Below are 25,341 nucleotides of genomic sequence, written 5' to 3'. Positions count from 1 at the left end.
TAGAACTGGTCAGGGCCTTGTGTGAATACAGCAGCGACAGCTTGTAATGGTTAGAAGTGTATCTGGACTGGGGCCACAGACCTTTTTCCAGACAAATTCTGGGAACGTATTGTGGAGGACTGGTTCCTATCCATTTAAGGAGGGCTATGTTGGGACATGTGCACCAGTCAAAGATGTGCCATGTTTATAACGGCTCTTGCGAACAAGTGGTCTGCAAATCTTACTGGTGTTGCGAGTTGGAGCAGGTGTGGCAGGTACCAACTATTGAAAAAACTTTGTGTATTCCATATGAGATGGTGTATCATTTCTGAAGGTGTCTGTGTGAGTTTCAGACAGCTTTCAGCTCAGGACAAAGGAGAGCCCACAGATGGCCACAGTTATGTCTGTTAGAAAGGCAACGGTGCAGGCATACCAGACAGAACAAACCTTATGTGATTGAGCTGTGAGTCTGGCAAAGCAAGTTTGATTTGTGCTAGTTCTTTGTTCTTCAGCAAAACTCTGCCACTTTGTAAATGTTGATTTCTCCAACAATCCAAAGAGATTACCAACTTTGCAGAAGAAAAGCTCCCTGCAAGTATTCAGCACCCAAAAAAGCTCCATCTTGTGCTGTACTTAATGCATTCTGAAGGATAATGCCATGTACACAGCAGGTGTGCCAAGTAACTCCACATGTCATATTCCAAACTCCACATGTCATATCCCACAACATTTGTGCATGAGTATGTCAAGCCCTAATAATAGGAACTGAACCAATCTTCAGGCTGGTCTGTAAACGTACTCTCAAGTAACACTTCCTGATTCCTGTCATTAAAGATCAAGCTGGCTTCTACCATCGCTCATTAGGAAGGATTAGAAGGGGACCTGGCTTTAATAGAGGAGTTATTGAAGAAGCTGTTCTCAGGACAGATGATTTTGTAATGTGTAAAACAGATTAGAAGCAAGAGAAACCCGAATGTGGATTCTGTAAAAGGATTATGTAGAGATCTTTATTGCTTTTTCATGACTTCTGAGGCTGTTGTCCCCAAAGATTCCCAGAATCCTTTATGCGTAGAGAGCTACTTAATTACATTTGCAGCCCATATATGTGTCCGTTAAGAATCTGCAGAGGTTGCTGTAGCTATGGAGTTATGATTAGTAGCAGCTGGCAGGTACATGAAGACCGAAAGTATCTGAAAAGTTTGTAAAGAAAGCTAGTCCCAACTCAGAATCATTCCTAATGATAATCTTAGCAATACTTATTTCAACAAGTATGCTTTGCTCTCCACTTGGCTGCTTGACATACCTAAACAAGGGCATGTTTTTCAGATTATCTGTTGTGAATTATTTCACCTCTAGTTGAAGTAGCTCTCAGGCAACCTGGAGGAACCCATTACCTTTCTGTTATAGAAAAGTTATATGCTACAAACAATTGAGAAGTTGCCTGCATTTCATTCCTTTTATTACAGAAGACCAGAAGGTATCTTGTTTTTCTGAAATTCTAAGTTCCCATTTAACATGGGGGGCTATGCAACTCCTGTTTCGCAAATGTGAACAGGTTAGAAAAAGGAAATGGTAAATTAATGCTCTAATTGAGGCACACTTTACATAATACAGTGTCGGAAATATAAACTGTATTCTCAGAAACAACTTTTCAATTTGAAACACAGTGAAGAAGATTATCAACCAACAAAGTCTGACTTTCACTGACTCTTGTGATGAACCTTATGGCAGCCCTCCTCTGAATAAGCTCATATTTTACTCCACTTTCAAGGAGACTTAACACTACTATATCTGATAGAGACTTTTAGCCATAGATTTGTTACATCAGAATTATTACCAGGCATCATACTGGATCTAGAATTTTTTTGTGAGCAGTACCCCTGCATGCCTATAGGTGATGTCTGCCTCCGCATGGTGGGCGTCGTCTGAGCCAGAAGTGATGTGCGTGGTGCCGAACAGGCATTACCCCTGCCCTGCACACTGACATCAGGTCTTTCTTTCCACGCCAGTCAGCGCAGATCTGGAAGAGCTACCTCCCGTCATTTTTTGAGTGCCTTTTTTTTAAAAAACTTTTTGTCAACGTTTTTTCAAGATCCTTTCTCCTGGTGTGGCAGGTATGTCAGCTAGGAAAGCCAGCTTCAAGAACTGTGGTGCCTGTCACCTACAGGTGTCAGTGACAGATCCGCATTTTGTTTGCCTTTGGTGCCTAAAGCCCGACCATGACATGAAGACCTGTGTCGACTGCCACTCCAAGCACCCTAAGGCCTTGGGGAGCTGTCCCTCAAGCTCCTTGCTGCTCAAAATGTGATGCCATGCCAGTCTCGCTCACAGTCGATAGGAAGGTCCCAGGATCTGTCGTAGAGCCCTAGAAACTTCATTGCACTAGAATTAGTCTTCTAGTAAGTCCCATAAAAAGAAGAGCAGGAAGTCAAAGAGGTCTTCAACTTCGTTCCGTCCATCGAAGTCATCTGATAAGATCAGGGAGTGTTGTCATTCAAGGCCTGGCTCCAGGGTAGAGCCTGCACCTGGGTTGGCTCCGCACCTCCCTGAGTTTCTAGAAGGCAGAGCAACCCCCACCCAACTTATGAAGGCCATGCAGGTCATATTTCGGCAGCCCGCACCTGCTGGTGCAGCTTTGGGTCCTGTGGTTTTCGGGAGGAGTCGCTACTGGTTTCCCGCCAGCGGTTCTGCTCCCGGGGCCTCTCGCGCCCTTTGATTCCACGGATTGATCCAGACCGGTGCCGGTCGTACCAGCTCGACCTTCCCTGGCACCAGTCCCAATGTTGATGTTAGTAGTGCCAATAGCACCATCCCTGTTCTTGTCACCCAATCCGACACAGAGCCAGAGGGCTGTCATCTGAACCTGACTGAAGCTGTGCCTTCCAGGCCGGTACCTGAGCCCTATTCCAGTAGTCTAGCACTTAAAGGTTGGGAGGAGCCACTGTACCCTGAAGTATACCAGCCCCTAGAAGCTAACATGTCTAGTATGAGGAGTTGGCAGACACCAGTGGACTGGACACCTCCCCAGACACAGGCATGGTCTCTCCTCCTACTGTGGCTACAGAGGAGGGAGCATCTTTTGCTATGGTGATGAAAAGGGGAGTCGAGGTCCAGGTCTTTAGTCTGCCCTCAGTGGCAGTCACGACCAGTGTGTTGACAGAGATGCTTCAGCCGGAAGTGACCCCCTCCAAGACATTTAATAAAGCCCTTACAGGCATCCTGCTTGGGACCAGGTCCAAACCCTGTACAAGGGATCCTGTGAAGAGGACAAACACACACCGCCATTGCCCTGCCCCAGGGGACCCCAGTTTCCTTATTCAACACAGTGCCCTGGAGAGCTTGATGATCCAAGCCTTAACTTCCTGTTTAAAATGTTGTATATACCCTACCACCCCACTGGATAGGGAATCCAAGACCCTGGACACCTTAAGCAAGAAAATGTTTTCTTCCACCAGCCTGCCATGGCGGTCCATGAACATTGCGTGCCTTTTGGCCCTTTACTCCCATGAACTGTGGGATTCGGTTGAGCAGGTGCTGCCAATGGTCCCAGAGGAGGCCAGGGCCATCCTCTTTCAAGCTGTGGCAGACAGTAGGGATGCAGCCAAATTCACAATCCAATGTGGGCTGTACATGACTGACTTGCTAGGCAGAGATGTTTCATCATGAGTGGTCTTACGGCGACACGCCTGACTGAAGACTACTGGCTTTTCAGGTAATGTCCAGGCTACGCTTATGGACATGCCCTTCGATGTCTCCCATCTCTTAGGAGACAAGGCAGACTTAGTGCTTCAAGGACACAGGGCTGTAGCCAGGTCTTTGGCCATGCCATTGCCCCTGCCAAATCTAGCATATCTTTCACTCCTTTTGTGGCCGCGGAAGGGGCTTCCAGCCATGTTCTTATCCGTCCAGCTACCACGGTGCGCAAGCTTCCCAGCCTCTGCGTGGCAGAGAATGTGGTATCCACAAACCCTGTGGGTTGGGCAGCAAGAGGTCAGGCCAGTTCACCTCCCCTTCGGCAGCCACTGACTCAGTTCACTTTCCAGCCATCATGGGCAACCAGTGTGTGGCAGGATATTTCATTGCCTGTACCACTGGAGGTCTAAAACCTCATACCACTGGTTTTCTCCATATTGTCCGAAGGGGCAACTCCCTCCCCTTTGTGGCTACCCTTCCACCCATGCCACCCACTAACGACAGGCTTACGACCGTCTCTCTTTACTCTGCCAGGAAGGGACAGCTTACTTGGCCAACGGAGCCATAGAGAGGGTGCTGACACCAGAAGACGGTCATGGTGGTTTCTGCTACTTTAGGTGCCCAAAAAGAACGGAGGCCTTCATCTTATCCTAGGTAGCGAAAAAATAGAGAGGGGACCCTCCTGTATACAAAATACCGTGGGGAAAACAGGGTACCTTAAAGCAGTAAGTATGTAGAGAAAACCCCCACCGGGCAAGTTAATCCAATCAAACCACACTCACACAAACAATGAATCTCTCTGTTAATCAGCTAAGAATCCGAAGAATCAAAGTTAAATATTTAATAAAATTACGAGCAAACTCGCAAATCATACAATGACAGAACAAACACATAAATATAAGACATCAAGAATATAAAATTTACATTAAAATACGATTACATAACGGGGAAACAAACAAAAGACATATACAATCGTCTATAAAGAACTGTCCCAATATCGATAGGAATTGGCCTATCGATAATTATCAATATACTTTATTCGATAGAGTCCTCCTTCTATGGGTCCAGTAGAGGTAAAGCATCGACGTCATCCTATCCTAGACCTGCGCCCTGCAGTCTGAATTTCTTCCTCAAGAAGGAAAAATTCAGAATGGTCATGCTCTCTCAAATCCTGTCTGCCCTGGACCTGGGAGACTGGATGGTAGCGTTAGACTTGCAGGGTGCATATTTTCACATTTCCCTCCTGCGTACCCAAAGAAGCTACCTGCAGTTCTCAGTAGGCCACAAGCCCTCTACAGTTCACCATGCTCCCTTTTGGCCTTACTAGCGCCCCTTGTATGTTCACCAAGGTGATGGCGGTTGTTGAAGCTCATCTCCTATGATCAGGGTATCAGTTTTTCCTTATCTCAACGACTAGCTGGGCAAGGTGGATTTGCGCCAGGCAGTCGCCTCTCACCTCCAGACTACAGTGGACTTCTTACACTTGTTGGGGTTCACTATCAATGTTCCAAAGCCACACTTGACTCCCTCTCAATACTCTCCCTTGCATCAGGGCAGTTCTAGAAACAGTGCATGTCTGGCTTATCCTCCCTGATGGTGAGTCAAGGATATTCAGGCTATGACACCGATGTTTCATCCTCTATTCTGGGTTTTGGTGCGACTGACACTGTGGCTGCTGGGTTTCATGGCCTCCTGTATCCTGCTTGTAACACATGCCCACTGGCATATGTGGCCTATGCAGTGTGACTGAAAGTCCCAGTAGATGCAGCATCAAGGGAATCTCTCTGACATGGTCCAGATCTTGGATGGGACTGCAAAAGATCTGTAGCAGTGGTTCACAAACCATGATTGGGTCAGCAGCAGACCCCCTCACTCTCTCCCAACCAGATCTGACAGTAGTGAGGTTGCGTCACTTCTGGGAGAGGTGAAGATCAGAGGTCCCTGGTCTCCAGCAGAATCCGGACTCCACATCAACCTACTGTAGCTCCAGGCCAACTGGCTTGCATTGCAAACCTTTATACCTTCATCAAGGGAAGGCTAGAATTTGGCAGGCGGATTATCCTATCACAGATGTGGTGGATATTTCATGAGCCTCTATACAAATGCATTATATGCTAAGGCATATTTAGTAAGGCAGACATGATAGTTGTTACCTTTGTGACGGAGTATCAATCCACCAGAGAGAGCACCCCCGCCATGTGGTATTGCAACAAACTGGGCCGAGTGGGGTAGTGGACTAATTGACAAGAGGCCCTGCCTTTCTGGACATGGCTGGAACATCAGGGAGGATGAACGCAGCCGAAGGTGACTAGCAGAACACGAATGGCATCTCCATCCAAAGGTGGTGCAAGGTGTCTTTCAGCAGTGGAGAGAGCCTTGGTTAATTCTGTTTGCCACTGCTGAGAATACACAATGCCCGCAGTTTTGTGAGCTGGAGTTTCTAAGGCTTTGGCTGTGCAGAGACACTTCATCTCGAGTGGAGCTCAGGCCTCCTGAATGTCTTTCTGCCCATACCACTTCTGTCCGGAGTTCTAAAGAACATCTAGAACAATTGGGCCCAAGTTATGCTTGTGGCTACAGATTGGGCCTGGAGAGTCCGGTATCCCGAGCTTTTGAACATGGTCATCGGTCCTCTGATCAGGCTGCCCTTTCAAGAGGATCCTCTGTTACCGCAACAGGGGAGGATTTTCCACCTGAACCTGTCAATGCTGTACCTTCATGCGTGGAGACTGAGCAACAACAGTTGACAGATTTGACCTTCCCCATGAAGTCTGCAGTGTTGTCTTGGCAGTCAGGCGTCCCTCCACTAAAACAATATACACCTGCCGTTGGGGCAAGATTGTTGCAACGTGTGCAAAGAAACAGGTCGACCTTTTTTCTACTCTCCTTTCTTATGTCCTTCTCTTTACTTTTTTCTCTTGCCAGGAGGGATCTGCATTGGGAGCCTTAAAGGGATATCTTTCTGCAATCTCAGCCTTTCTGCGGTTGCCAGATCAGCCATCCCTGATCAAATCCCCTGTTGTGAATAGATTTTTGAAAGGTCTTCAACATATATTTCCATCTTCACCTTTTACCTTGCCTCAGTGGGACCTCTGTTTGGGTCTCACTTTTCCGATATGCCTCTCTTTTCGCCACTGCACAACTGTCCTCTCAGGCTTATTACCATCAAGATGGTCTTCCTAGTGGCAATAACATCTGCCTGGACAGCCAGGGAGCTTCAGACAAGCTGGTTCTTCGCACTAAAGCTTCCTTCCTGACGGAAGTAGTCACTCCCTTTCATTAAGGCCCCTCCATCACCCTACTTACCTTTTGCGCTCTACCACATCCCTCTAATCAAGAGAAGCGGCTCCACCGACTGGACCAAAAAAAATAAAGCATTGTCATTCTGCCTTGCCTGCACAAAAGAATTCTGAGTGGACGACCAAATATTTCTGGGGTATGTCGCGGTGAGGAAGGAGAAGGCCGTGCAGAAATGGACCATCTCTCAGTGGATTGAGCTCAGCATTAAAATCTGCTATGTATTGGCCAAAAAGCAGCCCCCTGAGGGCTTGGGTGCTCATTCCAACAGAGTTAAGGCTGCAACCACTGCCTTAGCATGTGGAGTTCTGGTGCTGGACATCTTCCAGGCAGCAGCGTGGGCCTCTCTGCTCACATTTATAAAACACTATTACCTGGATAGTTATGTCCATTGGAATGGGCATTTTGCCCTTTCGGTCCCGCAGGTGTGAAATTGTTTCGCAGACCCACTTCCAGGGAAGGTATTGCTTGGGTATCTATTTTAAGGTAAGGAATCTGTTAGAAGTCTCTATCACATGAAGAAGTTACTTACCTTTGGTAAGCCTTATCTGGTAGAGACACTATCTACCTGCAGATTCCTTAGCACAACACCCACCCTCCACGCAAACGTATTTCTAGGGTCATAGCTGTTTCCCTTTCAGAGCCCTAGTTTTTCCACACCAGTGGTCAGTGTTCTTTGTGGCTCTGTGCTCCTGGTGTTATGACACAAAAAGAAACTGACATCAGCATGCAGTTTCGGCTCCTGTATAGGCACTGCAAGCGTTACTCCTGGCGTCAACAACACCACGTAGGGGTACTGCTCACGAAAAGTATCCAGATCCAGTATGATGCCTGGCATGTTTCTAAGATCAGGAATCTGTAGCTAGATAGAGACTGTACCAGATAAGGTGTTACCGAAGGTAAGCAGCTTGTTTTCCTGTGCCTCCAGATCACATGTAGATGACACTCATGGTCATTGGCTGGTCACCCATAGACTTCTGATTCTTTCAAAATAATATTGCTTTAGTTTCTAGTTAACTATTCCCAATAGCACCAATGGCTCCAGCACTATAAAAGCTAAAATCAAAATTCGACATGGTTCGCCAGAAATTTGGAACAGTTCTCTAAATGGACCTCCTTGTTAAGACTACCTCTGAGTTCTAACAGACCAGGAACAACAGATACATTTCGATCCTGTCACCTGGCTTGCCTTTAAATGCTACTAGTACTTCCAGACCTGGGTGTCAAGTCTTCAAGAAGGAAAATATAAGCTGAATTTTCCTTGTCCATATCTGAAAGCTTATAATACACGAATGTGCCTGTATGGTCTGTAAGTGCAGTGTTCTTATTAAGACAAAACACAGTGCTGGTAAGTACATTCTATCAGGACTGAAAATATTTTTGTTAACTGAACAATTAAAATGTAGTGGCACTGTTCAGAAGAAAACACACAAATACATATAGATTGAGTAAACAAAAATATTCTGTAGAGCAAGAAATGTCACCAGTATTAGAAACAAAAATAAGCCATAAAAACATTGGGCGTGATTTGAAGTTTCTGTTTGCCGGACATCAAAGATGTGGTGTATATTTCATGAGTCTCATTACGAATACATTACATGCTATGGCACTTGTTGTAGGCAGATGTCTACCACGTTTGTGATGGAGTATCCATCCACCAATCTCTAAATCTGGTCCTTAGACTGTTGTCAGAGCAGTCCATAAAACCGCTAATATATCAATAACAGAAAATCATCTGTTGGAAAATAAAATTACATTCCCCTACTTAGTAGGCCTTTTATGTTGACCTAAGTGTGACATAAGAACTAAGGTACGGTCATCATATTTTCTTCGAAAGACTAAAACATATTTTTAAGTTTGTCATTTTTTTCCTGACAAAGGTAACTAACTACCCATGGTGTTTGATACTAGGATAGTTAACCAATGCTGTATTTGAAAATTGAAAACAATTGTACGTTTTTCTAAGTTGAAATTGAATATCTTCCACATCTGTATTAATTGTGCTATATTTTCTGAGAGAATCTGATTAACTTTATTTTTCTCAACTGAATTGAACATGTAATAAATCTACTTTCTCCAAATGTATGTTTGGTGATATTTTTTTTTCCTTAGGATTTGAATTCTTTTATTTGTATACAGTGTAACTGTGTTTTTGAGCATGTTCTATGAGAACACAGGTGCAATGAAAAAGGAACTATTGCATATTGAATTTACAATTTTATATTCACTTGCTGATTCCACAGGTCTCCGTGTTTTACAGAGCCAGTCCTAGACATAAACTGAAAATTGTTAAGGTATGCCTTTTTATACTGTGCAACTAAACTTTGGATATTCCTGTTGTTAATGATTTACTTCTTCATACTTAAAGTAGCTGTATTATAAATCAGAATATAAAATTGGCAATGTTTTGGTTTGAGTTAATTTTCTACGTGACCACATACTTAATAAGATTTTCTTGTTCTTTATGATATTGGTCTTGTTCTATTACCAATGTCAAACTACATTTTCTAAATGATGGCGTTTGTCTGCAGATCTTTCATTTGTTAGAGATCATGTCAAACATTCCATTGACCTGATCCCACTCTCCTTAAGTGTCTCAAGTACAGTGTTGTGATTCAATTATCTCTTTTGAACTTTATTAAACTAGCTATGACTTTAATTGACTGGTGTTGCTCCTCCCCGGATCATATTATAGGTGTTTAGTGTCCCCAGTTGAGTCTTTAGTTAGAGATACCAGATCTTTTCTTTGCTCATACAACATAAATGGTGCTACCCATGTGCTGTTTATTCCCTTTTTTTATTGGCAACGTTATGATAGTGTACATTTTTAGCCTTTATCTTTCTTGCTTGCTTCTCGAATGTTTGACCCAAGAGATTGAGACACCCTTCTGTTCTTTTTGAAGACAACAAAAGGTCTTGTCCTACATGAAGATTCATCTTGCCGCCTCACACTTGTGAAATCATATCTCTAGTCTAGTTTGAGCAATGCAGCATAAAATAAATTCCTCCCTTTGGGTTCCTTTGGCTTCAGTTGTATCTGGGCATTGTTTATGGTCCATAAATGGATGACTGGTGGTGAAACCAGCATTTCATCTGTATTTTGGTGAATTATGTAGAATTGTTTGCAAAGAAAATATTCAGCTATCCTCAGGACTTCCATTTTGCCTACTAACAAAGCATGTTTCTGCTATCTCATGTTTTGGCCTTGATTATTCTGTACCAGAGGTGCATTTTCACCCTTCCTCTAGGGCTACCAGGCAATAACCCTAGGTCACAGCTCTACGTGTTTTCTTCAATCTATGCTTAAAAATGCAAATATGTGTTTTAGGTCATATGCCAAAGTTCTTTCCTTCCTAAATACCTTACCTTTAAGCCTTTCACATGGTGAATCCCATGCTGTTTACAATTCCTTTTTTGGAGCATTGAGGAGCTGAGGGCTTGACTTTTCAGTCCATTCTCCAGAGCAATACAATAGGTGGGCACTTTTTTTGCTGACTGCTTTGGCTGAATTCCTGTTTTGGAAAAAATTGAAAACCAGTTTCTTAATTTTTTTGTCACGAAATTTCATCCGTGGTTAGTCCTTCTGCGTGATGTTCGCATCTTCAGTGCCAATAAACCCTTTGTAGTGATGCTGCACTTCACAAGCCTTGCAATGAGATACACACCTTGATATATCACAGAATAACAGTGAGCAAATAGTTATGTGTCACAAAAAAACATTATCCTGCACTTTTGTGGCTTTAAACCCAGCAAGTGTTACCATTAACTAAGTTGATAGTACTGAATTTTATGACTCTTGCAGAATGGAAGTCTCCATTGTTTTTACTCAGATTCAAATGTGTGATATACAGCTCATAATAAAAACGAGTGTCTTGGTGGCATATTAGCATGTTTTCAGTGCTCCATGTTCCAGTGCATTGGTGCAGGTATTCAATTTGTGAATTTAGGTAAAACAGATGGCCATAATGCAAAATGGTTGTTTTTGTATTCTTCATAGCAAAAAAATCCTTCTGCTTCTTAAAACGCCAACGTACAGACTGACTAATAAATGACATTCATGAAGAGCACACTATGAAATGTGGAATTTTGTGCTATCTGAATAAGTATAAGACCAGATGTTTCTCTCTTAACGAATGAGCTCAGATGGCAGCAAATACCTACCCAATTAAGTATAGCAATTATTGTGCTACTCAATTAACTATACATAAACCAAATCTGTTACAAAGGTAGTAGGAAGTCTGATAGCTTCTTGTATACCAAAGAGGTAATTGCCCTCTCACATCATATATGAAGAACCCAAATCCAAATGGGTCTGTGAAATATTATACGATTCACAGCTCACGCATTTTATATTTGCCTTTTTATATTAAACGTTCAAGACCTGTGGCATGCCCTAGTGCAGTAATTACTCAAATGCACTCCATGAAAGGCTATGTCATGGATGAATGTTATGTCACAATTGTTTTTTATTTGAGTAAGGAATTGCATTGGTCCTTATTGGAAATGTCTTATGTCATTAATATTGATGAGTACTTTTAAAGATTAAAGCAAAAATGTTGACCCATGCCTATCTAATACATTTTTCTCAGTGATGGGATAGTAGAAGATATGTACCTCAAAGTATGTGGACATTTTATTCTCCAAAAAAACCTAAGCAGCATTAACAGACATATCTTGGATAAAAATGTGCATACGACTTAAGTAAATCTATTTTAGGTAATGTGCTTTTGTGCTCAAGGAATTTGGATTGGGAACCTTTTTTTTACGGGTTGCCGGATTTTGCACAATATGCTTGCCTGTCCAGTACTTATATACCTCAGTGGATTTCATGGTAGTGTTTTAAAAACATTTATTATGAGTGTGTGATTAATCATTGTATTATAGCTACACAAAGTCACTGGCATTACTCCAAAGCCTGACCGTCACTCAGTATAAATCATAAATTAACTCCTGTGACTCTGTTACTGACATCTGAAACTTTGATGGTTACATCTTGAAAAACTGATGTAGTTGTTTATCTCTCCTACTGCCTTGAATGACAGGTCAGGAGTCTAGAGCACTGTTGATGAGCCAAGGATCAGTGTGCTCACACTGTAATGTACATCTGAATGAGAAAAGTGAGGTATCAAGAATATAATTAATGGCAGTCTATGTATTTCTGATTTCTGCTTGGCCTAGTCTTAGGAATCCCAGATATTCTCACCCTGTTGAGCTGGGTTTGAGGTTATCCGTCCAGCACTACGTTTTGAGCAATATATATTATAGTATGAATTGAATAGGGAATTGCAGAGTTCTTGGGTGCCTTGTATGCTTGATGGCGCTTGGTCCCTGAAGCATTAAACTACACACAACCTGACACAAAACTCATACCAATTAAGTTCAATAATGAAAGATAGACACATGATAGAGCGACCAGACGTGAGCAGTAACTAGTAATGCAAGATTAATAAAATGGATGATTTAGTTTCTACAGCATCTGACCTTTCATGGATTAACATGCCTAAATCATTCCCATTTGTTGATAGGAGAGCCTTCAAGCATATACTACAGCCATGGAGTGTAACTGCAGCCAATGAGGTGGAACTATTCTGAAGTCTATTACCCCCAGGTGACACTGTAGTTCACATTTCTACTGCACAAGGTGTATGAAGGGAGTCTCTACTGTGATCTTATTTTTGTTCTTGGTGATGGCAGCCCTTGAAAAGTATCTACACCTCTAGCTTTACTGATTAGCCCAACTTACTTGTCAAAAAACACATCAGTGACAATTACTGCCACAATAAGTAAATATCTTGCTCATATCCAGAGCATAAGCAAAATGAGTGGGGAATATTCCAGAAGAACTAAGACCACCCCCTTGCAGGGCCCTTCAATGGCTGCTTCTTGAACCCTCATCTTTGGAGACTATACACCTGAGAGTCCCCATTGAAAGTGCCTAAGAATATCTAGTAATACATGTTTCAAAATATCTGGACAAGAGCTGGAAACTAAATATTACACTTAGTTGAAAAATCAAATGGAGACTTGGCGCAAACACCTACGTTTCATAATGGACTTAGGTGCCCTGTTTAAAATGATACCACTACTACAGTTTTTATATACACTGCAGAACTAGCTATGTACTTTGCAGCCCACATTCTTTACAACACTACAATCTAGCTTGACACCTTACCTGTGAGGAGAAGCTCCTCAAAGGGTGTCTTAATAAATAAATAAAAGCTTTATTATTGGGCAACTCAAATGATCCTCATCCACTGACTGGAGTTCCAATACTTAAATGAAGAGGGATTATTTGCATCATTGTATAGCAAGTAACCTGCAGAGTATTTACCCTGCATCACAAGGTTACTCATAGTTGTTGGTATAATGCATTGAAATGAACGGCCTGAGGGATGAAATAAACCAAGGAAATTCCACTCTGATCTGGTTATTTGATTCCTGAAATAGCAGAATTGGAGGTGGTGTAGGTATGAGATAGAAATGCTATTTCCAAACTTGGAAATGTCTGTAGGTCGACACGTATTAAATCCTGTGACGATCTGAACATGCATTATGACTTACTTAGGTTGCAATTTTTTGTTTGTTACAGTGACGTCACACTCTGGAGGGCTATAAAGATAGACTAAGCCCTGTCCCTGAGTTTTATCTGATAGTCCAAGCTCTTTCTGGACAAAGTAGATAAGATCCTCCAGGGTACATCATGCTCATGTCATTAACATCCCTGATCCTCTTAGGACCCTTAAGGTAGGGTGGCCCAGGTACTTGGGCGTCATAGATAAGGATGAGTGACTGGAAGCCAAAATGGCCACGAGAATTTTGGTTTCTGCTAAACTGCACATTATACAATTCAGGTACTTTCATATGGTGTATTACACTCCAGATAGATTACAAAAAATTGAACTATGCACTGTTCTGTTCTGCTCAAGGTGTCACAAGGCAGAAGGCACTCTATTGGACTCAAATCCACAGCTCACTGAAGTATATGCTTGGCATCCCAATATTACAGAGCCTAAAGAGTGCCATTGTATGCATGCAGACAGTTTGGGAAGGACTTAGAGCCGACAAAATGTTATTGAGAATAGGTTTCCTGAAACATTGTGAAAGGGAATTCACTCAACATTGGCAGCATGTCAGTGCTCCTGCGATATCTGAATAACTTGATCATATGGGCTATTATGTTTTTTCTCAGGGGAATCCATTTATAAAAACCGGGGTCGCCTGAGGAAGCATAAAAAATATGAGGGAAGTGGTAAGACCACTTCCAGTTTATATCACTCACTCAGTAATGGTCTATCAGTTCTGTTGGTCAGTAATGCTTCATGTTTATTGAACAAATGTTTATGTAACAGGGCCGAACTGGGAACCCATAGCAGCCCTGACAAGTTTGTAGGACCAGCCCCCAGGTCCTGGGTGTGGGTAGGAGGACGAATCACTGCTGCTTTTTGTTTTTGTTTTTTTTACTTGAGGCTGATATTGCAGCACTGCTGCAAAACCATGTTCCTGGGAAAACGCCTGATGCCCGCTACAGCCAGTCCGGTCCTATCGTGTATTGTGCTTAATTTGGGCATTATATATGTGTGTCTGATAAGACTGTGGTTGAGCCCTAACATGCTGATGGTTGTTTAAGAAAAAAACAAATAAAGAAGCTTTAAAGAAAACTGAATTTAGCCTGACGAAAGCCGTTCCATAGAGGCTTTGCTTCCAAAACCACTGTTGACAAAGTTACAGAAGTACAAGTTACAAGAGTTGTAGAATTATATTATTACAAGAATAATAATTCTTCGGTGCCATTCTGGACATCAAAAAAAGGGAAGCCTTTCCCTGTAGAGCACCACAATGTAAAATACACCACATTTCTTCCAACTCAACAAGAAAATGACAAACCATGCCTAAATTTTTTTGGCTGGGGATGATGTCCCATCTATCACATTGATCCCCAGCTGAACTGCCTATGAGTAGACCATCACTGTTGTAATTTGCCAAGAAGCCATCCACATCCTCGGATGATGAAAAAGACTCCTTTGTTGCAGAAATTTATGACTTTCGACAGCAGCTTCCTCATTGACAGTTACCCTGTGGGCAAAGACATTATCCTCAACAGTTGTTATGACGCCAGTGTCCTCTTCAACGACACCTTCATTGCATTCTTGATAAGGCCCAATTTTATGTATACTTTGTTTATCCACCCGACTTTTCGATTACACTTTTATCGCCCTATTGATCTCCAAGCAAGATATTGCCAGAACCTCGTACAAATATCTGGAAGGGAGAACATTAATTGTCAAATGTCAGAATGCTGATGATCAAGCTCCAGTCCACCCTACTATCATAAGGATTTGAATAGTGATGGAGATTTCACAACCCACATAGCAGACATTACAGTCTGTATCATGATGAGGGGTCATACTGTGATGAAAGATATTATGAGTCACCCATGATGCAGGCCCAGATTGATCTTATACATGATGTGCAGCTCAGGACTGTGGACTGCGATGCAAGGCAAGTGTTGTTACCACACCCCAACCATGTTTACCTAAACTACAACATCTCTTCCACCTCTTCTGACTGTTAATCGCAGCCTCAACCACTATATAATCCTGCTCCTCCCCAGCAGCCACTGCCTTAGCTTCAGCCTCTGCCTTCTGAGCACCATCAACACCTTCCATTCTTAGTCCGAAAACTTTTCAGTGTCTTGAAATGCAGGCCCTCAAAGCAATCTCAATGGAACAAGGGGTTCTATTCAAGGTTTTCCCTGTCACTAAAGTACTAATTTAGTAGTAAACACTCCTAGATCTGCCTTGCTTACAGTGCCCCTTACACCTTTATTCTGAAGTGTTGTTCCTCAAGAAATATTATTACTGCAGCAGATGGAAATATGACTTTGCCAGATTTGGTTGATGCATATTTCAATACATCCCTTACATTGAAAATAGTCTGCCCTCTGTAAACGGAAGGTCAAGGTCTGAGGCAGCAGCCACCCCTAACTTTTGGCTGTAGCTTCTCCACAAATGTAAACTAACTCTGAACCCAACAAAGTCCACTCTGACTCTGCCTACCAGAATTATAATTCTCTCGTATGGGGATCTCCCTTGATGGTCATGAGCATTTGAATGGTTCCGCCCACATGCAGAATCCTGGAGCACTTCTTTACATAGTCTCTTCTTAAGTGTAGACATTTGACTTGCTTCAGGAAGGCTTGCAGAGAGACATAAGAAAGAACATAATATGCAGCCTAGGCAAACAGGCTACATTGGTGTTGTTCTTCAGATTGTACTTAGCAAAGGGTTAAAAGCACTCTTAGAAATGTATAATTTGAGGTAAATGTATACACCAGACCTCAAATCTCCTTTACAAACCCTTTTCTGTCAAAGTAAGAGATGAAGAGTAGAAAGGCGGTGTAGCCCCAAAGGCTGCTATTCTGTGAGTGGAAAACAATGGCTGTGCCTCTAAGGCTGCAGAGACCTCCAGTATCCCATCATGCTCAGCAGGTAGCAGTTGCTTCATTTCTTTTTTTCCGGTACCTGGTGACAGGATCCCAGGGCACTGAGCGCAGCCTTTTAGGCTATTTTTCTTCAAAAGTTCACTCAACTTTTTTTTTTTTTTTTTAACTTTCTTTCACATTTTCAGGCCTTTTCGGACAGATTTTTGAGGCATTTTCTTCAACATTATGCCTTCTTTGTTTGACAAGTGTTCTTCCTGTGGGAGGGGAAAGACTAAATCAGACCCTCACAATGTCTTCATTCTCTGCCTTCCCTCTTCTCATCTACCAGATCAATATCATCATTGTAAAAAATGTTCACAATTGCCTCTAAGGGATGTGGAAGGTCCAAAAAGAGTGCCAGCATGGAAGCGCCCTTTTTCCTGGTCGCCGTCGAGACCAGGTACTGCACCATCTTGCTTGCTGTTGAGGACTGGATCACGGTTGAGAAAATGCCATAAATCGACGTCAGGACAAAGTACGAGGCATGCACAGTCGACATGCACCATCAGATCGATGTCGAGGAGCGTATCAACGTTGAGGCGACCAGATGCCTCGACGCCAGGGAACTGTACAACGTTGAGAAGATAGACGTTGCGGCACCGTTGCCTGAGGTCGCCATTGAAGTTCATTTCAGCATTGAGAAGAAAAAGTTGAAGGATTTGTTCATCTGCTGACTCTGAGTACTCAAGGGCTTATTCTCCTTCATCACAATAGTACTCCCTGATTCATCACCTCCAATTTGCTCTACTGCCTCCGCCACCTTCAACACTGCTTTTTAATCCCGTACAGACTCCTGCAACTCCTCTGCCGCCTACACCCGCAGCTCCTGCTCCAACTCCTGGTCCAACTCCTTCTGCTCTTATGACACCAAAACAGTCTAGATTGTGCTCCACAACGTGCTATAGATCACGCCAGAGACACTATTCCAGGTGTTCCTCGTCTACTAGACACATCATCGTAGCCATAGTTTGAGGACGAGGGCACCATCTAGAAATAGATCTAAACACACAACTTCCTCATCTTTGTCAAGAAGACACTACTCACTGACCCCTACCAACTCACTACCTCTGTGCATCTCCCTGATTGATGACATGTCCACCTTCCAGGAGGTTTTAGTAAGAGGAGCGGCAAAATAGAACATAAAGAGGTCTGTTCCTACACCTACCACATCAGTTCTCTTTGAAACACTTCAACAAAGATCGTCATCAAGACCCCTGCTTCCATTGGTGCTTGCCATGGACATCTTCCTTACTCCAGCAGCCACCAAATCAGCACCTTCAAGACTTCAAAAGAAATACAGACCTCCAGAACAAGATCTGCTTTTCTTTAGAACAGATGTACCACCTGACTCAGTAGACATTCTGGTTGGTAAGAAATATCATGCCACCAACTCGGCTTCTTCAGTTCCTTCAGACAAGGAGAGAGTAGGAAATTAGACTTGATAGCGTGCAAGGTCTGTAACACAGCAGCCACCATGAAGGCCGCAAGTGTCACTGCCCTGTTTGGAAGATATGATGGAGCGCTCTGGGAGTCTGTCCAACAGTTTGACCTCCCCAGAGACAGAAGAGAAGGCTTCCTTGAGATAGTGAAAGAAGGCCTCATGGTAAATAATCACAAAAGATGCCTGAGTACTGAATATTGTTCAGAATGGATATTTTCTCAGGTTCACCAGTTTTCCCCTGACCATACCACCAAAACCATCCAGTCTTCGTTTGCACATGCTTAAAAAAAAAAGTCAACATCTTCCTTCAAAAGAAAGCAGTGGAGGTCATCCCTCACAAACAACGGGGCAAAGGTATCTATTCTAGATACTTTCTGTTATAGAAAAAAGACTAGAACAAGTTTAGACCCTTTCTCAACTTAAAGACAGCCAGTAAATAGATTCACAAAGACAAATTTCAGATGCTGGCATTACATCAGATTTACCCTTAACTACACCAAGGAAATTGGCTATGCTCTAAAGAGACCTCCAAGATGCATATTTTCACATACCCATTTAAAAGAAACACCGCAAATTCTTGATGTTTGCAGTGTCGCAGAACCACTATCAATACCAGGTTCTTCCATTTGACCTCAAGTCATTTTCCAGAGCCTTCTCTGTATGGCATTAGTGACTGCACATCTTGAGAGACACCAAATATTTGTCCAGCCCTATCTAGACACTTGGCTGATCAAAGCTTCAACTTCACAAGAGGCCCAGCAACATTGCAGCTGGGCTTGCGACGTCCTCCAATGTTTGGGTCTGCACATCAACCACAGCAACTCAATCTCTAATCCGGCGCAGTCTTTGCAGTACTTAGGAGTCACTCTCGAAACAATACAGGCAAAAGTGTATGCTTTGGAGGAGAGATTTTCATCCATCCGTTGGAAATGTAATTCTCTAATGACAGCCTCTCATCCCACGGTGAGGTCCGTGTCCTCTCCTCTCAGCTCCATTGTCTCATGTATTTTCCTCACTCCGAATGCACACCTTCATATGTGTCCCCTTCAGGAATGTCTTGAGGATCAGTGGGATCAAGCGACAGGCAACTCTGAAGAAAAGATCATCTTCTCCCCTCATATGAAGCAGTCTCTGACATGGTGGTGCTCTGCAACCAACCTTGTTCACGGGGTGCCTTTTTTGCCAACTGACCCCTTCTCAAATCATATTAACGGATGCGTCACTACTGGGATGGGGAGCCCACATGGATCATCTCCAAATACAAGGCAAATGGTCTCAGAAATAAATGTCGTATCACATCAACTTCCTCGAGCTTAGGGCAGTCCACCTGGCACTCAAGGCATTTTACCCGTCATTCAAAACTCAATCCCTGCTTGTTCAGACGGACAACGCAACCACAATGTACTACCTCAACAAGAAGGGGGGAACAAGATCCAGACTGTTATCTCATGAAGCCCAAGCAATTTGGAGATGGCTCATAGCCAGAAACCTGGAGATCACGGCAACCGACCCCCAGGTGTGCAAAATGTGCAGGTAGATGCCCTCAGCAGGGTTCTGGAAGAAAACCTTGAATGGGTCCTTCACAACATCATCATCAACAACATCTTCAGGATTTGGGGCTCACCACACATCGACTTGTTTGCCCCCACAGAAAACAGAAAAATGCCAAGACTTCGCCTCAAGGTACTTCCAACCCTAGACTCTGGTGAATGCCCTAAGGATAGACTGGTCAGGCAAATTTCTCTACTCCTTTCCTCCAATCCCTCTGATCCCAGCAGTCCCCCTCAAGCTGTCCCACTTGAGAGCCAGACTCATCCTGATAGCTCTGAAGTGGCCACGTCAGTGGTGGTTCACAGACCTCCTTTACCGGTCACAGTGTCCACACCTCAAGCTGCCATGCCGTCCAGACCTACTAACGAAGTTTGGAGGACAGATGGCAGCTTGGCTCCTGAACTAGTGCAGTATGGACACTTAAACCTGCCACAAGACTGCATGAACATGCTTAAAGAAGCTAAACGGCTTTCAACCTATACAGCTTACACTTACAAGTGGAAGAGATTCTGCATTTGGTGTTCTTCCAAGAACACAGACCCTACATTTTGCCAGGGGGAAGCCATTCTTCCCTATCTCCTGTGGCTTGCAAAATCCGGCTTACAGGTCTCATCAATAAAAGTGCAATTGGCGACTCTTACTTCCTACCGTAAATCTCCTTCACAATCCTCTTTTTTCATGATCCCAGTAATTAAAGATTTCCTTGAGGGGTTGAAAAAGGTTTTTCCTCCCATCTGATGTCCTTCCCCCCACCTAGGAACTTATAGTACTCCTTTCACATTCAATGCAAGATCCTTTTGAACCTATTCATAAGGCATCTCTACAGCATCTATCTTGGAAAGCCGCTTTCCTAATAGCTTACATCAGTTCGTAGAATTAGTGAAATCCAAGCATTGTGTGCTAATGAACCGTATACGGTTTTCCACTCTAATAAGTTAGTTCTCAGAACCCATCCTAAATTTCTTCAAAAAGTAATTTTGGATTTTCATGTCAGTCAAACAATTTCTTTACCCACCTTTTTTTCATAATTCCTTTATTCCAGCAGAGCGAACCCTTCACTCCCTGGATGTAAAGAAGGTCTTGAGATTTCACCTAGACAAGATGCGCAGCCTGCGCAGATCGGTCCAACTTTTTATGAACTATGGTCCTGGATAGTATCCTGCATACACTTCTGTTACCAAAAAGCCAGCCAGCCTTTGTTGGCGAAACCTAAGGGCCCATTCTACAAGAGGCAAAGCAGCTACAACCGCTTTGATGAGGAATGTCCCCAATGCTGAAAATTGTAAGGCAGCTACATGTCTTTCTGTTCACACATTCACAAAACACCACTGTTTGGACTCCGATGCTAGTGCAGATGGTCAAGTAGGGCAAGCCTCCCTCAGGAATGTATTTGCCTAATCTAATCTTCTCTCCTCTGTTCTTTCCACCACATTTATTGGGGATGGGTTTGCTATTTTATTCAAATGCTTGACTATCAACGGAGGTCCCCTACGAGAGAAGGAATAGTTTCTTACCTGTAACTCCTGTTCTGTTATAGGGGAATCTCAGTTGAAGTCATAAGCAGCCTTCCCTCCTCCCCAGTGGACAGCACAGAAAATAGTATTGCGCTTACTTTCACTAGTACGTATTGTCAAAAAGAACTGAGGCAACTGCCACATGCTGAGCATGATGGGATACTGGTGGTCGCTGCAGCCTTAAAGGCACAGTCACTGTTTTCTACTCACATAATAGCAGCAAATGGGGCTACACTGCCTTTCTATTCTTCATCTCTTACTTTGTCAGAAAAGGGTTTGTGAGGGAGAAGTGAGGTCTGGTGTACACATTTTCCTCAAATTATACATTTATAAGGGTGATTTTAACCCTTTTCTATGTACAATCCGAAGAATTACACCACTGTAGCCTGTTTGCATATGTTCTTTTCTTAAGTGTCTCGGCAGGTCTTCCTGAAGCAAGGCGAACGTCTACACTTAAGAAGAGATTATGTAAGGAAGTGCTCCAGGATACCGAATGTTGGTGGAACTATTCAGATGCTTATGACTTCAATAGAGATTCCCCTAGGAGAGAACTGGAGTTACAGATAAACTATTCCTTCTTCTTCTTTGGTGCTGGTCTAGACATCAAAAAAGGGAAGCCTTTAACTGTGGAGGGACACATCTTTTGTAAAACACACCCCATTTCTACCAGCGCAACAAGAAAATGTAAACCATGCCTACACATTTTTGCTGGGGATGATGTCCTTATCCATCACTTTGATGCCCTACTTTGAAGGAGACCTCTATATGGAGAATTAGACACACAAGTTTTCTCGCAATTCTCTTTTTACTACTTCCTTTACCCCTATCCATTCCGGAGCCCTAAAAATCTTTAACCAACCATTAATTCTACCTTTATTCCTACCCTTTCATAAACCTGGAAAACACTTATTACTCCATATCCCTACGATGAATGGAGCTTGTGGGAGAATGCCATGAGTGGGAGCCAAACCAACAAACTTTTAACAAGATATTCTATGTATGGGAAACCCAAACACAACCTTTTTTTGTGACAGGAGACAAGAAAAAACAAAAGGCCTTTGCCAGCATACACTGGTAACCTGGGGAGCTTGACCTTTGATGAACCGGAGCAAAACATTGTATCACATCTTTCCACTGTTTCTTCTTGTTTGTCACAGACAAAAGATCACGTGAGCAGTGTCTTATTCTAGTGTCTCCTGGTTGGCCCAGGCAGTACAGCTACAACTGTCCATGGCCAATTCAAACCTAATCGACAAGACCTCATTTTAATCTAGAACCATCTTCTCTCAGTTTGACAGCCTGGTTCCTGAGCTCAACAATTTCCCCAACCCAGACAATTTCATAAAGGTACTTTCTCAGGCCCAGGGAAGAGGGCACCAGTAAAACTTGTCGTGCTAAGTAGAAATGTTTTTGTAACTGATGCTTCCTGACGGGTCTTCACCCGTTCATGACAGCCACATTCGTTGCTTTCTTACCTGTTTCACCTAGCAGAATCATGACTTAAACATACTTTTGTGATAGTCCACCTTGCAGCAACGTCCAAATAGTGCCACTCCAGCTACATACAATTACTGTATTGTAAGCTAGTCACAAAGTTCATTAAAGATCCAGAGGTTTCCACTACAGCTAAATGCAGTCATTGCAATTAATGAAGCCCCTGTTTGAGTCTATGCAAAGGGTGGACTTGATATACATCTCTTGAAAAATTGTTCTGTTGTTGTTCAAATAGTACCCCTAAGAATCAGCAAGCCACAAACACTCTTAATTAAAGAACTCCCACTTTCATTAAAGTTATTTATTCTGCATACTGATTTGACTTTCATTCCTGAAGTGCCTTTTTGACTTTTAGCTCAGCAAGATGAAGACAACACCTGCTGTCTGCTGAACTTTCTTCCCATATCAAAAGTGGTCGTCAAAAATGGGGCCTGGTCCAGAAGGGCAGGCATTGCCACTAACTGGAAAGCCCTATGGCAGCAGAACAAAAGGCAGGAGCCTTTGAGACTCACTGCCAAGTGTTGCTGTTCTTGTGGGGGGGATGGTAAGGGGGGTGGAGCACATCCACCCAGAGCAGGCTTTGTCCTACTTCCCCTGAGAGTACAAAGGCCCTCACCCCATGGGGTCAGAAATGTGTCTGGTGGTGGCAGGCTGACATAGACTGGTCAGCCACTGACACTAGAGATATGGGTGAATTTCAGGGGGCATCTCTAAGATGCCCTCTGTGTGCATTTTACAATAAATCCAACATTGGCCTCAATGTTGGTTTAATGAGCTGAGAAGTTTGATACCAAACTTCCCAGTCTTCAGTGAAGCCATCATGGAGCTGTGGAGTTTGTAATGACAAACCCCCAGCACAGGTACTCAGTATGGCTATACTGCACTTACAGGGTCTAAGCATGGACGTAGACACTGTAGGGGCATATTGGTGTAGTGCACCCTGCCTTAGGGCTTTAAGGCCTGCTAGAGGGGTGACTTACCTATGCCACAGGCAGTTGTTTGTGGGCATGGCACCCAGGGAGGGATGTCATGTCAACTTTACAATTTTCTCCCCACCAACACACTTAATCTGCAATGGCAGTGGGCATGTGTTTGGTGAGGGGTCCCTTAGGGTGGCATAATACATGCAGCCTTTGAGGACCCTCTCTGACAACAAGGCCCTGGGTACCACTTGTACATTTTACAAGGGACTTAGCTGTGTGCCAAAGGTGTGCCGATTGTGGAAGCAATGGTACAGTTTAGGAAAAGAACACAGGTGCTGGGGCCTTGTTAGCAGGAGATCCCAGCACACACTCAGTCAAGTTAGCATCTGATATCAGGCAAACGGTATGTGTGGGGGGGTTAACCATGCCAAAAGGAGTGCTTTCCTACAATTGTTACCTCATTGGTGTGTGAATAGTTCATAGCAATTCATTGGAACAAGGAAGCACTCTATTTTTTCTTCTAAGTGGATTGAAGCTGGTGTGGGAAGGTCAGCTTGCAGCTTTCAAAGAGTAATTTCAGCAGCATTTTAACAAAGACTGTGGCTAAAGCTTACCAGCAGCTACAGATTTGACTGAAGGTCTGTCTGAGAGGAATATATATACCCTAAAAGTGTTCTTAGATGTCTGGCATCGCCAGTAGATTAGAGGCACTCAGAGTATTATGGGTTATTTGATGCCATAGAGCTGTACCTGTAAAGGATTCAATTGCACTTAATTAGTTTTCCTCAATATTCATTGTGCTGCACATGTTGTGACTGGCTGGTTAGTCTGAGTACTGCCAAACGTTAAGAACATAAATTGGTTCTTTGAGCTAAGTAATAAACTTCTGTGTTCACCAGCATAGAAGAAAGCATAAACCATTTCCAGGAAACTTGGCTTCTATCCCACTCAACATGGAGCAAATTCAAGAACCATTGGCTGGGTGTGGCTGTGGACTACAGTCGGACAAGGTAAACTGTGCTTAGGACAAACCTGAATCAGCTTAAGTACAAAGATCAGCATCAATGAGAACTTCTGCCTGCAAGATGATCCTGCCAGAGTGGAGAATTGTGACACTGCCAGTCCTGCTTGAAGGTAATTTACATCTTAGAGCAGAGCTTTTGCAAATTTCTCCTCTTGTACCTGACAGTATAGACCCATTGCTGTCCTCTTATTAAATATTTGAAAAAAGAGGCCAAAAAGACAAAGTGACAGACCGTAGACAAGCGTGTGTCATGCATGGTGTCCTTCCTGCCCGTGATGCAAATACCCACCTTTGTTCCTCTGTCTGCAATACATGGGCCTACCTGCATTTCTTCAGGTATTGTTGTGCACCACAGTCTCCTTTCAAGAGTTGTGATAGTCATCTTTCCAAGGTCAATATCTGGTTGCAGCCTTCACCTCCTCTACTCCATGTGCCACACCGCGTCCAATTTTTACTAGTTCCCAGTCCCAGTACCACAGGCCCAACATTAAATAACACTCACATTTTAAAGTCAACAGCAACTTTATGAACTGAACCAGCAGTCTCTCTGTCAAACAATTGTGTGTTCATTGTGCTTGAGGAACATGTAAACACTGCCTGCAGCACTGATAAGTCCTATTGTCCATATGTATTATTTTGTGATAGAGAAGTAGTGTTTTTCAAGGTTTTATATATTCTACTACAGAATTGAACTTTAAGGTCAAAAGTATTTTCCTTTTTTTGTAATTAATAAACGTCTGGCCATCCAAACTATTGTATGACATTCCAAGCGCTGCCTGTACTTGGAACTCTAAGCCTACATCAGTCTACAGAAGTAAACTTTGACTGCTTGCCACAAGAGTCAATACCTACAGGTTCTTGGCATTTTAGTGAGGTCACAGTGCTGCTTGTTTAATGTTGGTCTGGGGCAACTGGCTGTACTTGTCATTCAGATTACCTATTTA

The 25,341-nt window shown here is 43.2% G+C and overlaps 1 protein-coding gene across 3 annotated transcripts in view; it reads left to right on the top strand.

The window, feature by feature from the left end:
• The window catches only part of ATP2C1 (ATPase secretory pathway Ca2+ transporting 1), a 472,867-nt gene that overhangs the window by 349,863 nt on the left and 97,663 nt on the right, over positions 1-25,341 (top strand). For all 3 annotated transcript variants that reach the window (XM_069211924.1, XM_069211925.1, XM_069211926.1), the window contains one exon: positions 9,213-9,263. In XM_069211924.1, the coding sequence (XP_069068025.1) occupies positions 9,213-9,263 (51 nt within the window). The remainder of the gene's footprint in view (positions 1-9,212; positions 9,264-25,341) is intronic.

The sequence above is a fragment of the Pleurodeles waltl genome, chromosome 10 (genome assembly GCF_031143425.1).
Source record: "Pleurodeles waltl isolate 20211129_DDA chromosome 10, aPleWal1.hap1.20221129, whole genome shotgun sequence".
Lineage (NCBI taxonomy): Eukaryota > Metazoa > Chordata > Amphibia > Caudata > Salamandridae > Pleurodeles > Pleurodeles waltl.
Note: the sequence above shows the minus strand (reverse complement) of the source record. Positions and strands in the feature narration are given on the sequence as shown.